The 16,743-nt window shown below is 45.2% G+C and overlaps 1 protein-coding gene across 3 annotated transcripts in view; it reads right to left on the reverse strand.

The window, feature by feature from the left end:
• Positions 1-222: 222 nt before the first annotated feature.
• The window catches only part of SHISAL1 (shisa like 1), a 122,797-nt gene continuing 106,276 nt past the window's right edge, over positions 223-16,743 (reverse strand). For all 3 annotated transcript variants that reach the window (XM_074271935.1, XM_074271934.1, XM_074271933.1), the window contains one exon: positions 223-611. In XM_074271935.1, coding sequence (XP_074128036.1) covers position 611 — 1 coding nt within the window. In that variant the 3' untranslated portion in view covers positions 223-610. The remainder of the gene's footprint in view (positions 612-16,743) is intronic.

Raw genomic sequence — 16,743 nt, forward strand, 5'->3', positions numbered from 1 at the left:
ATTTTTGTCCTTTTGAATTCAAGCCCCAAAGGAAATGAAATAATGGACTAGCTCCTGGCTCTTGGCTCCGATGCCTTTGTGAGACCTCCTCCCCCCTCTTCCCCAACCATGAAGGGTGGCCAGACACCCTGGCTAATCACCAGATGGCTAGCCCCTGCCATATTCAGAGAGTCATTCACTGGAGAACTTTGGGTTAAAAAAAAACAAACAAAACAACTCACATTCAATATTCTGACATTTACATTAAGCTTGATTTGGTGACTACTGGAGATTGGGAAGGCAGAGGAGAGTGACTTGAACCATTTGTATCCTTCTTCATTTAGGTCTGGCCTGGCTTTTGCCAACAGTCCCTTGGTAAAAATGGCCTCGTCTTTCTGGGGCTCTCAGTCTACAATGGGAGTATTGCTTATGGACGGCTGTCCTGGGCACCCTTCCTCACTGCAGTGTGGTTTCTTAAGTCAGCTGGAGGGTCACACAGAGGCAAGCCCCACGCCAGCAGCCACCGCCTGCTCGGCTGCTCCTTCTGTCTCCCTGGATGTCGTTCCTTCTGGAAGCTGCCCGTGTTTTTGTAATCTCCCCTCTCCCATCCTGAGGCACGGCAGGAAGTTTTTCTGAAAAAACAAACAAAAGCATGTGAAAATGTTGCTGCCATCTTTGAAAGAAGGTAAGCCCCTGTGGATAGGAGATGTTTCATTTTTGTCTTTGAATCCCCTAATGCCAAGGGTAGAGCCTGGCATGTAGAAGGTGCTTAAGAAGAGCTTATTGATTGAGTCCATTCTAGCAGATAAGTGAATGCTTGCCTAGTTTCAGATCAGTTCTTCATCGTCCCTCACTTGAGCTGGGATCCCGGCACTAGGTTTGAATCTCCGCTCTGTCCTCTGGGTGATCCTGGACACTGGATTTAGTTTCCTCAATTATAAAATGGGGGTGGTGGACTGAAGAACATATGAGGGCCCTGGGTAAGTCCTTTTTTTTTTTTTTCCTGAGGCTAGGGGGGTTAAGTGACTTGCCCAGGGTCACACAGCTAGGAAGTGTTAAGTGTCTGAGACAAGATTTGAACTCAGGTCCTCCTGAATTCAGGGCTGGTGCTCTATCCACTGCACCACCTAGCTGCTCCACCCTGGATAAGTCTTAATCTTGATTTTTAGTGGGGAAATCCTAGAATTGTTCACCCAGGGCCAGAAAGGATCTCAGAGTCAACTACTCCTTCCTACCTCTAAGCTCTCTCTGATATTCCCTGTCCTAAGCTCTCTCTCCCGGCCCTAACATTCCCTGTTTTAAGCTCCCTCCCAGCCCTAACATTCCCTGTTTTAAGCTCCCTCCTAGTGCTGACATCTCCTGTTCTAAGCTCCCTCCTAGCTGACATCCCCTGTTCTAAGCTCCCTCCTAGCTGACACTCCCTGTCCTAAGCTCCCTCCTAGCTGACATCCCCTGTTCTAAGATACCTCCTAGCTGACACTCACTGTCCTAAGCTCTCTCTCCCAGCCCTAACATTCCCTGTTCTAAGCTCCCTCCTAGTGCTGACATCTCCTGTTCTAAGCTCCCTCCTAGCTGACATCCCCTGTTCTAAGGGATCTGAACTGGGGCGTTGTGCCTGATCCGGCTCCAAAGTTGACCATCAGGAAACACTAACCACTAGCCAAATAAAGATTCCCCCGCCAGTCCTTTATTTGTACAACAGAACCCCAGAAAACATATAGAACTTCATCATACGACTTCCAAGTCTGACAACTTCAGACCAATTTAAGATGCTGGACAGATGGAGCCTGTAGAGGGGAATGAATGAGGCTGCCCATTAAACTCCAATTCCTCCGAGATTCTAGGTGCCTACAAAGCATTATGGGGCAGAAAGATGGTAGATTATCAGGGGCCATGAGTCCAATTCTCCCACTTCATAGATTAAAAAAAAAAAAACTAAGAACCAGGGAGGTCCTGCAGGTGATTAAGTGGCAGAGCTGGGATTCACCCCCCAACACAATGGAATAAGGAGGGTCTTTCTCCTGGTTCTTGCCACCTAAGGCCTAGAGGAAATGCTACCTACTTCTGGAATACTTCTCAGACTATATTCCCCCAGGGTGGAAAAGACCTTTCCTTTGTCTGCTTCCAACAGGGCTCCCCAGGGCAATAATACAGTTCTGTGTTCTTGTGTCATGTCCTGAAAAACTGGAATCTCCCTGAGGGCAGTCCCCATGTTTACTTCATCTCTACCAGGACCAATGAGCCTATTGTGAGTTCTACACTTGAGCATCACTCAGAAAATGTTTGTTGAATTGTGTTGAGTCCAGGTCTTTTTCCGAGAGGAAAAGTTAGCTTAAGCAGCATTAGGACACCAGCCAGGACAGGAACCTCATGGCTGATGGATCCCCTGCCTGCCTTGCCCATTCATTTTCAGCAGCAGCAGCAGTATTCTGGACGTAGTGATTAAATAGTGCCTGATCTATTATTTTTGTTCCCAATGGCAGGGAAGGACAGGAGGTACTCACAGTAAAGCAATTTAATTCTGAAGAGATAGATGTTATGTGGGTCACGTGGCTTCCCAAGGCAGAACTATGGTGTGGTACAAAGAACATTGTTGTGAAAGCAGACTCTTAGTAGCTGTGTGACCTTGGGCAAATACCTTGACCTTCCTGAAATTCTCTTTCTTCATCTCTAAAATGAGTGGGTTGAAGTAGATTATATTAACAGACCTTTTCAATTCCAGGAATCTCTGATCCTGGGCTTCAAGGAGGAGAGGAAGAAGATGTAGCTTCTTGTGAAAAGAACAGTAGTACTTTGACCCTTTCATAACCTCAGAAAACATTTATGAAGAGTTTACTAGGATCTGCATCCTATACTCTTCCCTGGTGGGTAGTGGGAGTGCAAGGATGAAATGAGAGAAAGTCAGGAAGCCCAGAAGTCCAGAATGAGAAATGGCCTCTAAGGCCATCTCTTGCCACCTGGTCCAGAGGAAGCATCATCTCTGCAAAGCACCAGAGCAGTCATCTACTCTCTGCTCAAAGTTATTCAGTAACGGGCAAGGCTGAGGGCTGAGGAAAGGGCTCTCTCCAGTTGGCAAGTTGGGAGACCCGGGCAACTGGGAGGTGTCCCCTTTGCCAGAAATGCCTTGATGTTGTGCTTATTTTAATGCCGTGATCAAAGTGAGTGAAGAAACATCATGTGTGGAGGATGTTTGGGGGGCTCACACTTTCCCAAGTACCCAACCTGAGACATTATGCCATTTGTGAGGCAAGGGGAACAAGTGAACAGCAGACACCTCCTCTAGTGAGGGGAAGGCCTGCTGAGGTCACCCTTCATCCCAGTGGTGGGGAACTCCCACTCCTTAGCAGTCCCTCCTCATGTCCAGCCCAAGGCTGCTGGGGCTGCCCTCCGGGGCCAAGCAGAGCAAGTGGAATCCTGTCTCCATATCATGGCTTCTCAGACATAATGACAGCTAACCTTTCCCTCACGGACACGAGTTCCTTCATTCTCCTCATTCTCTTCAGGGCTGAAATTCTTGAGCCGGTATCCAACAACAAGTCTTTCTAAAACAAAATATGCACCGACATCTAGCGTAGCATACCTGAATCATGTCCCCACCCATTTAGGATATTATGCTCTAGGCCAGGGGTTCTTAATCTGGGATCAATAGACTCCTAAGAAGTTCATGGATGGATTTCAGATGATCCATGACTTTGGATGGGAAAAAAAATCAAATTTTCATTTTCAGCTTGTGTGTGTGTGTATGTGTCTAAAATCTTGTTTTTAAGTGAATTTAATAACAAACATGGGATTACAAAGAAAATCAAATTATAGAAAGCCATCAATTATATATCAATATATATTAATTAAATATAATATGTAACATATTGTATATATGTAAAATATAACATATAATATATGGGTATATATGTGTAATATATTATTATACATCATATATTGTATATACAATATTAATATATATCAATCACATATCTATACAACACACAATATATTGTGTCTATATGTAATATTACATATTATATATACACTATCGATATATAACAATGTACAATATCAATATATATCAATTATATGTAATGCTTAATAGAATATATTGTGTATATATGTAATGTATAACATATACACATATATATGTAATACGTTTATATGTGTGTAATATATAACATGTATTATACACAATATCAATGTCATAATACAATATCAATTATATAATACATAATATGTATTACGTGTGTGTAATATATAACATATACATGTATATATGTACATATGTAACATATGTAACAATATATAACATATATAACACATTATGTTATATAATATATTTATATATTATCATATGCACAACATCAATATATATCACAATATATCAATTATATACAATATATAGTATATATGTAACATATAACATATGTATAATATATTGTTATATATTATATACAATCGATGACTTTCTATAACATTTATTTTCCTTTTAATCCCATGTATGTTATTTTGTTCATCTAAAAACAGGACTCAAGAAGTGCTCTGGACACTCTCCAACTAATTACTCATAGGATCATAGTAAAATCAATTGTTTGAGGTGGGGTCCTCCCAAATCCAAATCCAGTGATCCCAGACTTTGATTGGAGGCCTTGGTCACATTTTCTCCTCTATGGAATAATGGTCTAGACGCCTGATGGATTCCTTCTAGGCTTTAACGTTTCATATTCTAAATCTTCTCAGCTCTGATATTCCCTTCCCTAAGACCTCTTTCAGCTCTTATATTCTTGTTCTAAAATTTTTGTCGGGCTTAACATTCCCTATTTTAAGGTCCCTCCCAGCTCTGACATCCCCTGTTCTTAGAACCCTCCTAGTTTTGATATTCCCTATTCTAAGATCCCCATCCTATTTTAATATTCTCTTTGGAATGCTAAGATTCCTAAGATCTCTATTTATGTGTCTTGTAAACATTAGGCGCTTAATAAATGTTTGTTGAATTGAATGGGTGAAATGCCTGCAGTGCTCATGAGCCGGAAGCTCCAGGAGGTTCACTCACAGGCCTTTTGGTTTTCAGGAGGTATCGCCATTCCCCATCACTGGGTGAACTCAAGGGGAATAATGGCGCTGGATTATCACCCAAGCATGAAATTGATACAGCTATTGCTAAAGGAATATTTTGCAAATATTTACTCTCTTCCTTCAAACATCCCCTTCTTCCCCCTCCCCTTCTGCTTCCTTGAGAAGCTGTGTTCCAGACTGGTGAAACCCGATGCTGCACACTGCAACTGAGGAAGGGAACAGGGCCCAGAGGAAGGTGAGCAGGAACACTGGTTTTGCTTGGAGCCTCTACTCAGTGAAAGGATTTGGATTAGATGGACCTAGTGGTCTCTTTCACCTCTTGCCAGAAACAGGAATTGCTGCTGCCTTTGACAGCCACTCTAAGTTTTTTATTTCTAGTTGTTATTTATTTTTTTTTTCTATCTATTATTTATTTGGGGGGGAGGGGGGCTGAGCCGTTGGATGGACAACCGGCTCCAGAGTCACAACCTGGATTCCAGGTGTGCCTCTGGCCAATCCCACCCGAACGACACTAGGAAAGGCCCTTCATTATTCTATGCCCCAGATAGCTCCTAAGATAATGTGGAAATATGTTTAATTATTGTATACTTATAACCTGTATCAAATTGTTTGCATCTTGAGGAGGAGATTGGGAAGAAAGAGAGAGAGAAAAATTTCGAGTTCAAAATTTTATAAAAATGAATATTGGAAATTGTCTTTACATGCGATTGGAGAAAATAAATGACCAACATGTATGTGTGCGAGGGGGAGGGCTGTGTGTTGCAGAACACGCATCCTCTTGCCTGCCTTCCTAGGGACTCACCCAGGTCAAGGCGGGGCAAGAGCTAAGACTCGCCTCAGAGACTCAGAGACAAGCTAAGGTCGGACAGGAGAAAGAGTCCAGCTGGGATTTTTGCATGACTCTTTAACTTCAAATTAATTGAATATTTTTTCACTGCACCAGGATAAACACACAGAAATACACGCACAACAATGGACTCCCTTGATACCAGAGAACCGGCTCAACGATAGTCCTCACTCCCAGCATTTCGGTGAGTTAAGTACGCCCAATTTACAGAAAAGTAAACTGAGGCTGGGGGTGTATGTGTGCCCCATAGTCCTTGAGAAAGCTAAAATCTTTTCTGTCTTGGTGAACAACGCTGGGAAAGCCCCATCATATCCCAGGTGCGCTCCTAAGACTAATGTGTTTAATTATTGTCTACTTATAGCCTATATCACATTGTTTGCGTCTTGGGGAGAAGAAATTGAGCGTTGAAGAAGAGAACGTTGGTTGAGTAGACGCATGGGGAAGGTCTCGGCCCCCACGGCCGTGCCCTTGTCCAGCCTCCTTCCCCGACTGGCAGAGTTGGCCGGGACCCCTCCAGGTGACTTGTTCTTGCTGCACGTTTGCATCTTTCTCGCCCAAGCTGGAGCTGAAGCCGTCCCGGGAGGAGAGCCGTCCCTCCCCGGTCCAGAGGGTCCTGATTGTCGTCCGGCTGGAGCTTCCCCTGAAGGCTCCTGCTTCTGCCCTCCAAGCGTGCTCCGGCTCCTGCAGCCGATCCCACCATGCCCCGGGCTCCAGGCCAGAGGGCAGAGCACGAGGAGCTGTCCCGGCCCGGGTTCTGAGCCCGAGCCGCCCTCCGCGCCCCTGGGGCCGCCTCCGGCTCTCCCCGCTTCTGTCCGGGAGCACGGGCTCTCCCCGCTTCTGTCCGGGAGCACGGGCTCTCCCCGCTTCTGTCCGGGAGCACGGGCTCTCCCCGCTTCTGTCCGGGAGCACGGGCTCTCCCCGCTTCTGTCCGGGAGCACGGGCTCTCCCCGCTTCTGTCCGGGAGCACGGGCTCTCCCCGCTTCTGTCCGGGAGCACGGGCTCTCCCCGCTTCTGTCCGGGAGCACGGGCTCTCCCCGCTTCTGTCCGGTTTTGGACGCGAGCGCGGGACTTGACAATGTCTTGCTTTTCATTTTATTTGGGCCTGACCCTGGGAACTGCTGTAAGTTTGGGAGCTCCCGAGGAGGAAGCTCCTTCGGTGTCTGGGGGAGGTGAAAGGCCTGCCCAGAGTCACACGGCGGGGGGGGGGGGGGGCGTTTCATGTGCTCGGACGCGGGGATGCGGGGCTGCCTTCCCGCCCGTTTCCGTCCAAAGCTCCGCGATTCCTCTCGGCTTGTGCCTTCAGCCACGCTTGATGAACGCGCCGACCACCTGCCGCGCTCGCACCTGAGCCCTCCGCGCTGCCGCCTCTCGCTCTCCCACCGCCGCCTCCTCTAACGCGGCTCTTTTGTAGGGGTGACGCCTTCCTTCCGCTCCCCCGCTCGCCGTCCTCCCACAGGGCTCCCCCTCCGTCTCTCTGTGGCCCAGCTGCTGTGACTGTGACCGTGACCCCGAGGCCGAGCTCAGGCTCGCGCCGCCAAGCCAGCCCGCCCTGGGCAGCCCCAGCCGGAGTATCAAGAGTCTGTCTCGAGCCTATCCTCCCAGGCTCGTTTCACTGGAGCCCCTTCTCATGCGCAGGGGCCTCAGACTGGGCAGCCCCGCTGCCAGCGGCCCCTCAGGCTCTCCTGCCAGGCTGAGATTAGATGCTCCCACGTGCTTCTCCCTCCCTCTTCTCTGTCTCTCTCTCACTGTGTCTGTGTCTGTGTCTGTCTCTGTCTCTGTCTCTGTCTCTCTGTCTCTGTCTCTGTCTCTCTCTCTGTGTCTGTCTGTCTCTGTCTCTGTCTCTGTCTCTCTGTCTCTCTCTGTCTCTCTGTCTCTCTCTCTGTGTCTGTGTCTGTCTCTGTCTCTGTCTCTGTCTCTCTGTCTCTCTCTCTCTCTCTTTCTCTGTCTCTGTCTCTGTCTCTGTCAGTCTCTGTCTCTGTCTCTCTCTCTCCCCCCTTCTCTCTCTCTCTTCCCTTCTGCTGCCTCCCTCCATCTCTCCCCACCCTCCCTCCTTCCTCCCCCTTTCTCTTCTTTCTGTTTCTCTCTCTTTTCCTCTCCCCTCTCTAAGTCTCTCTCTGTCCCTGTCTCTGTTTTTCTGTTTCCATCGGTCTGTGTCTGTTTCTTTTTTCTCTGTTTTTTTTTCTGTTTTTATCTCTGTGTCTGCTTCTGTCTTTGTTTCTCTCTCCCTCTCCCTTTCTCTGTGTTGTCTCCCACTGTTTCTGTCTCTCTCTGTCTCCTCTCTGTCACTGTGTCTCTCTCTGTATCTTTCTTTCTCTGTTTCTACCTCTGTTTGTTTGTCTCTCTGTCTCTTTCTATCTCTCTGTCTCTGTCCTCCTCCCCTCTCTTTTCTCTTTGTCTTTCTGCTTCTCTCTCCCTGTCTGATTGTCTCTCTGCTCTCCCTCTCTTTCTCTTCCTCTCCTCTCTCTCCCTCTCTCATCCTCTCCCTCATATATTTATCATTTTAATCTGTTTCTCTCTACCTCTCCTTGTCTTCCTCTTCTTCCTTCTCCTCTCTGTCTCTTCTTCCCTCTCCTTCTCTTTCTCTCTCCCTCTTTCCCTTTTCATTTTATTTAGAATAGGAATAGTGAATATTTATAGAGAGGATGTATATATACTACAAGCACTGTGCTAAGCATGTTACAAAGATTATTTCATCTGATCCTCACAATCTTGGGAAATAGATGCTATTATGATCGCCATTTTATCATTGAGAAAACTGAGGCAGGCAGAATGAAGGGCCCTGCTCAAGGTCACACAGCTTGTAAGTGTCAGAGATCAAATCTGAAGTTAGGATTTTCTGACTGCAGGTCAGGATCTGGGTGTGCTATGGTGCTCACCAAACTGTCCCTAGGTGGATAGTTTCTAATTTTCCCCCCTCTCCCTATGCTTAGAATGCAAAATCCCTGAAGTCAACTGTTCACTCTTTTCAGACTTTGCAGTTCTAGCAATAGTCAGTAATCAGTGTCCTGGAAAGAAAAAAAACATAATTCTTGAATTGAGCCAAAGCCGCCCCTCTTTTGACTAGAGGTCAGAAATCTAGCAACACGTCTTGTTCTGGGTTCTCTGGCTCTCTTCAGGCAGTCTAACCTGCATTTTTGCATTTCACCCCATGATTTTGATTTGTGCTGAACTTGCAGTCTCCTAAGACCTCCAGATCATTTGCCTGCTCATAGTTAGTTATCTAGTTTTCCTCATCCTTTATTTCTGTTTTTGATTAAAACAACAACAACAAACAAACTCTTTCCCCCTGCCTCTACATCTCATACCACTCAAAGTTCCAGGGATTTTAGATAAAACCTCTTTGCAAACCCTTTCGACTCCCTGTATGTGTTACATAAAGGCAACGTTTCCAGGATTATTGATTTAAATGCTCACACAAATGTTTTTCAGTTCCATCTAAGCAAAATTATTGATTTTCTCCTTTGTGATTATCTCTATCCCTTTCTTGGCTGAGAATTTTCTTGCTAGTTATAGTTATGGAAGGTACTTGTTTTCGGTTGTTTTTTAATAGTATAGTCAGGTCATGTATCCATTTTGAGATAAAATGTCGACTGTCTTTAGAGAGTAGAACTGGAGCTAATGGGATGAAATTTCTGGAAGGCAAGCTTTAGTTTTGGTAGGAAGAAAAACTTGCTTAAAAAACAAAACAACAACAACAAAACAACAACTGGAGTGCTATAGGAGGTAGTGAGCTCCCTGTCTTTGGAGTTCTTCAAGAGAAGAGATGAGTTGTCTGTAATGTAGTACAGGGAATTCTTGTTTAACAGTAGGCTGGGCCATATGACCTTTGAGATTCCTTTAATCCTCCACAATTCTCTTTCCTGGCTTCCCATTATGATGTCTGTTAACAGTCATTTTTTTTTTTTTTTTTTACAGTGGGCTCTCTTAACAGTCTAAAAGAAAACATTTGTTTCCATCATTTTGACAGGACCCACAATACCCAAATTGGGCATCGTTTACTCTTCCAGCCACCATCTATTCCCAGAAGCAAATATTTTGGCAAGTCCCAGCTTTGATGGCGGGAGACGCAAAAAGGTGTCTCAAAGACCCAGGCCGGCTAAGACAGATGCATTTTCCCGGCTTCCTGGAGCACTGGCTCTGAACAGGCCCATTAAGCAAGGTGGATGCCAATTTCTCCCTGGGCACATCCTCCCCATCTCTGTCGGCCTCCTTTTTTTTTTCTGGTTATCTAACTTCTCCAATATTAACCTTGTGACGGCCCAGAGGATAATTACATTGGATTCTTGTCAAACCTACAAAGAGAAATACCCTCCCTTGCTCTGGGAAAGTTAATGGGTGCAAAGCTTTTCCTGCAACCTGCACAGAAATATCTCCCGGCTTCTTTTGGGGAGGCTTTACTCCATTTAATTACCTCCGGGAGAGCACATCTCATCTTTGTGAAGTATTAGCCAAGTGTACTGTAACTGGAAATTCTAATTAAGATTTGAAAGGGGGGGAATTCCAATGGCAGGAGTAAAACTTGAATCAGATGAGATGAAATCTGGCAAGTGCTTAGCTTAGTAGGTACTTGTTCCCTCCACTTCCACCCAGTGGAACTGGTGGGGGAAGGGCAGAAAGGAAGGCTCTAGATTTTAGAAATGACCTCAAAGGCAGTCCTTCTCTCAGACCTGATCATGGGACAGTGCCTGAATAAAACCCAAAATCCAGACTTGGGACCCTGTCTGAGCCCAGGGGAAGCTCAGTATATCTAAGTCTTCCTCAGAGAGTTTCTTTCAAATGATTCTTCAAAAGGCTTCCTTACATTGAATTCAGCTTTCTCTGAAAAATGCTGAGGTTTCAAATATCATTTGGGGAAGAAAAGTGAGAATAATGTCAGAGATTTGAGCTAGTTTCATATCAAAAGGAATCAGAGGGAATCTCAAAAACATCAGACTAGCAATGGATGTAGATCTTTGGAATGCCAAAACCGTAATTCTAGCCATAATAGGTTCTACTGGCCTATACCCAAGCAGAATCCAGGCCAGACAAAGATAAAACATAGTCATGAATTCTTGGCTGTGTCTCAGTTCCAAATCAGTGATCCTAAGACTTTGGATAAATTAACCTCAGTTTCCCCCTCTGGCTTCAAAAGTAGGTTTCTTCAAGTTCTAGATCAACAGCCCTCCTGCTCTCAAGGGACTTACCCTCTACTGGGGGGAATACTCCAGTACATGTACCATGAAGGGAAAACAGAGGAGGGAAAGAACACCCACAACTGGGAAAACCAGGATAAGGCTCCATGGAGAAGATGGCACTCGAGTTGAGCCTAAGAGAAATAAAAGTATCCTTGTGGGCAGAAGAGGGGAAGGAAACGGATTATGTGAATGAACAGAGGTGGAAAGTAAGTGTTACAAAGTCAGGCGGTGATCATTCAGTTGGATGGAGTGTGTGTTTTCTGAAGGGGAGCAGTCTGAATTAAAGATGAGATTAGATTGTGCAGGGCCTCGTGGCATGTGCACATGTATTTTAGTTGATTGGAAATGAGAAGTATTAAAGGTTTTTGAGCAAGGGAACAATGTGCTCGGGCTTGTTCCTTAGGAAGATTATTTTGGTAGCTTTGTGAAAGATGGATTGGGGAGATGAGAGACATAAAGAAGGAAACCAATTACAATAGTCCAGGTAAGAGGTGATTAGGGTTTGAGTTAGAGCAGTGGTAAGTGGAGAGAAAGAGACAGATGGGAAAGAAGTGGAAATGGAATAGACCAGACTTGGCAACAGAATAAAAATGAGGAATGAGGGAGAGCTCAAACTCAAGAATGACTACATCGCTTGGGCCAGGGAAAGATGGTCATGCCCTGAGTAGAAATAGGGACATTTGGAGGTGAGGACGTGACCTGAACACTGGACAATCTTCCCGAGCTCCTGTCTGGATGCCCAGAGATCTTTCCTGAGAACCCAGAGGCCAGAATGGAATCTGGGCCAGTTGGAGCTGCTGGGTCTTCTTTGAAGAAACTGGTCCCTTCAGTACCTCCCTGGGGACTACTTGAGATTGAACCATCACTCCAGGAGCACAGCTATACCAGACCCTGCTATAGAAGATCAAAAGGAAAAGAGAGCTTTAGTCCCCTCAGCTTGTTGTGTTGCTGAAATTTGGAAGATGATTTTAAAAAAGATTTTTAAAAGGAAATGAGAACAATGATTCTTTTCCCATTGCCTTTAAATTCACTCTCCACAGGCTTTAAGGTCATTTATTTATCAGACATATATTAAGTATCTGCTACAGATTGAGCACTGACGTGAAAAATGTAAATAAGACACATTGCCTGCCCTCATGCAGCTTTCACTCTAGGAGGAAAGTGACACAAGTTAAATAGCTAGAATTCATATTATTATATGACATATGCATTTTGTTGTTCAGGAATGACTCTTCAGGATCTATCAACAAAAGCACAAACTCATAATAGACCGGTCATTTTCTGTAGAATGGGTATAATAATAGCCCCTCCTCACAGCATTATTAAAAGAACAAAAAGTAGCTTTGCAAACTTTATAGGAATGTTTCCTATTTTTTATTATTATTATCATTATCATTATTTTAGTCTCATAATATCTTTAGAGGATGTTGTGCATAGATGATGGTGCTTATTTGAAATGTGGGGAAAATGAAGCTCAGATTGATCACAGAGTTTGGGACTTTATTTAAGGGAGGAAATTCCCAGATGTCGTTCTGGAAAACAGCCTCCAGGGTACATCTCTTGATTTCGATACAATCAATTTGTCTTTCCATTATTCCATGCTGCTGCTCTCGGACAGTGGGGGAAACTGAGTCTTGCAAAGTTAAATTAGTGGTTGAAAGAGAATTTTCTGAATCCCTCAGCCTATAACTATGGACGAGCTGGTTAAAAAGGAAGGTGGGGGTCAGGTCATGTCTCTTAGAATCTCTCCTGCTCTGGAAGCCTGGGGTTTGAGGGGCCTTCTGCTGAAGAGCCTCTGACCTGCGTCCATTTCACAGGGCCTGTTCTGTCTCCGTCATGCTCAGATGTTGAGTTTTCCACCCATTTGATTCCGAATCATTAAAACATCTGCTGAATGTGATGGAATTGGGCCAGGCTGCTGAGAGCTGTAGTCGGGCTCACTTTCTTTTAGCGGTCTGCTTTCCTCTGACATTTGGAAGACCATTAGCACAGGAAGGCGTGTGGTGGTTGAGTGTGTACATGTGCACCCTCGGTAAGGTCACTGAGCCCACAGCCCCAAATGAACCCTCCATCCCATCCAAGCCCCGGTTTCTTGGCATTAATAATAAGACAAAACCAAAGTAGCCACAGATCCCAGTGTCTGGATGAGAGGGTGGGGAGGGGAAAAGGCTCCAGCCCCTTGTTCTACAGTGAGGAAACTGATAAAAGGGACATGACTTATCCAGGAGAATGTAGATAGAAATGGGCAGCAAACCCCAGTCCTCTGACAGCCTGGGATCTGGAGCAGGTAAGCCCCTAACTCAGTTTCCCCCTCTGTAAATTTCTATAAAATAAGGAATCGATCAACTGATCCCTAAGAGTCCTGAGTGAGATAAGTTCTCTGAGGGGAAGAGGTCTGGGGACAAAGCTTCCTGTGACTGCCCATTCAGGGGTTCTCATCCTGGTAAGGCATGATATTGTGGTTGAATCTCAGAGCCCCTCTCTCTCGGAAAGAAGCTTTCCTCTCTAGAAGCCTCATCTCTCTTACTGCCCCTGCCTCTTCCTGGTCCGTTCCCAGGGGATCCCCACTGCCAGTTCTCTTGGTCAAAGAAACTGCTTCTGATTAGACTCAGAAGACTTGGCTTGGGAGCATAAGCACAGTTTATTCATCTGCGTCATGGGTATAATTCCACGTGACCTGCCTCCTCCCCTCAGCAGTTGGGATTATCCTTTGAAATCATGGATCAAAAATTGCTTTGAAAAGTCTGTTTGAACATATGAAAAGGATTATTATTGTGACCAAGAACTCTTTTTACCTTAATACAACTGAACTGCACTTTGAGATTAATCATACATGTATACACACACACAGATCCACACACACATAAACAAGAATTAAGGGTAAATTTAAGTTTACCCTTAAAATAAGCAAAAAAAGATCACAATGGTCAAGTTTCCAAAGGTCAAGAGATCATTGTCAGTGGCCCCGATTGGGAAAGGGAAGAGGCTTTCCTGGAGACAGAGAAAGAGCATTTGGAAAAGAAAATCAGGAAACTTGGAATGAATCACAGAGCATAAAACATCAGAGCTAAAAGAGATGCACCAGTTAATCCATCAAACAACAAGCATTTGATAAGGCTTTTTATAAACTAAACATGGCACAACACCTGTGCTCTAGAACACGACTGTCAGAGTTGAGAGGGAATTTAGAACATGGAATGTCAGAGGGGGGAAGGATGTTAGAATAGAAGATGTCACTTACGGGAGGAGCCTTAAAACAGGGACCTCAGAACATGGAACATCAGAGATGGAACCTCCCACTTTTAACATTCTGGGTTCCATATTTTATGCTCCAGCTTCAATGCTTCATGTTCTATATTTTCTGTTCTGGGCCCTTAGACTCTTTACCTAATGCTGTGGATCCAACCATCACAGGCACACATTTCAGGGGATCCTGAACTAGGCTAAGGAAAACCCTCCCTAACTCTAACTGCAATTTGGCATTTCCTTTCTGAAGGCCGGTCTCAAGCCAGTTGTATTAAGAGTGCCTGTGCCTTTGTCACTGTAGAAGCCACAGGTCTTCTCGTATCACATGAAGGTTGTTGGGGACATGGTGAATCCCATTCATGCTCATCAATCCTTTGGGATGTCTGGAGTCAACATATCTTGCTCTGTCCCAGGCTTCCTGTCCACACACTGTATTTCTTTTTTTTTTTTTTTTTCCCCGAGGCTGGGGTTAAGTGACTTGCCCAGGGTCACACAGCTAGGAAGTGTTAAGTGTCTGAGACCAGATTTGAACTGGGGTGCTCTATCCACTGCGCCACCTAGCTGCCCCCACACACTGTATTTCAATAGAACGGGTTTCCTCCATCACTCAGTGCATTTTATGGTATGCATTTAACAGCCTGATTCTGAGAAGGCGTTGTTTGGCAGGACAGGGGTGGGGTGGGGTGGAATAGAACTGGGGAGCCAGGTCACCCAAGGGGCTGAGTAGAATCAGCCCTGTTAGCAGAGGCTCGCCCTCTTCTTCCTCCTTCCTTGAGCTCTTAGGAGGAAGCAATTTTTCTGCTGGAAGAAAAACATTTCTGGAATCTTTCCTCCATGAGTGATCCTGCTCATTGGGTCTTGTGCCCAGAAAACTGGTGCTGTTAATTATCATTTTACATGCATCTGTCATGTCCATCCAAGGAAATGTCGGCTCCTGGAGGGAGGAGCAGGTGTTCCATATCTCCCCCCACCCAATATATTACATCCACAACTGGGTATGCAGTTGGCAGTACTTGAGAAATGACTCCTGATTCCTTTTTCTTTTCGAATTCAGAGTCCTTTCCTCACTAGTGAGGAAGGGAGGGAGGGCAAGAATGTCACCCCCATTTTACAGAAGTTTTTAGAGAAAACTAAGACTCAAGACTCACATTAGAACGTGGATTATTAAAGCAAGCCTGAAGAGATCTTTGATGTCAGATCTGGGAGGTGGATCTAATTACAGAGTCATAGGCTTAAAGAGAAAAAGGACCTTAAATACCATTACATCCAATTTTACACATGAGAAGACAGATAAATGGGTTAAATGGCTAACAGGGTCACACAGCTACTAAGTGTCTGAGGTAGGATTTGAATTCAGGCCTTCTGACAACACAACTACTCTATTCCAAATGCTTTATAAGAAGTTGAGCCCCAAAGGAGAACATAAATTACATCAAACATTGTAGATAGAGAACCAGTCTGATGTCAGGAAGTCCTGCATTCAAATCTCACCTTAGATGCAGATCCTAGGCAGGACCCTAAGACCAAAGTTGTCAATGAATCAACTTTCCATCCATTAAGCTAACCCCTAATCCAAGGTCATTCTACAAGATAATCATACTGTGGAGGTGACCTCTGGGTAACTTCTCACTACTAATTTGGCCTTTGGGAACTCGGCTTGGAAGGTCCTCTTTAACTAGCCGATCGTGGCTTCTTGCAGTACAAAATGGGGGGCAGGAGGCCGTTTGGGAATGTGTCCAGACCAGACCCATCTAAATCTCATTATCGTCTTTTCTAATTTGGCCCAGAAAAGCTCATGTAATTAGATTAAGCCCTTTGTTCGGGATTTCACGGGGAGCTAGGGGCAGGGTGGCTAGCAGAAGTGGGCAGGGCCTGGCAGGGAGCCTCCATCACAAAATCTGTTTCCCTGGGTATTTTGGAATCCCCTCTTGGCTCTATAAAATACGCTACTTTGAAAATTGAAGGAAAACAATCCTTTATCTTGTTGGATCTGCCACTGGGCAGAACTCTCTGGAGTAGGTCACCGCTAGGTCACAAACCATTGTTTGATATGTCCAAATGGGTCCTGGAGGAACCCCTCCCAGAGGGCCACGGGGAGCCTTTCCAGGAAGCCCCCAGAGGAATCCTTGGAAGCCTCGGCTTTGGCCAGGATACTCTAAAACAGCCCCCTACCTCCCCAGGTCCTATGGGGATTCCTTCTCGGAATTATGTTTTTAAATGCATAAAACAGATAGGATTACACAGGAAACCAATTCTGTGGGAACACAGTGGTCCAACTATTGGGAAACATGACACAAGTTCATAGAGCTCAGGTTGAGGACCTCTGTCCATCTTGTTCACCTCAGGTTGGGCCTCCTAGACATCCTCCGAGGTCCTGTCTGACCCAGGGATTCAGGCAGAAGCCGAAGCCAGGAGAAATTAAGGGACTAGGATAAG

The sequence above is a fragment of the Sminthopsis crassicaudata genome, chromosome 5 (assembly GCF_048593235.1).
Source record: "Sminthopsis crassicaudata isolate SCR6 chromosome 5, ASM4859323v1, whole genome shotgun sequence".
Classification (NCBI taxonomy): Eukaryota; Metazoa; Chordata; class Mammalia; order Dasyuromorphia; family Dasyuridae; genus Sminthopsis; species Sminthopsis crassicaudata.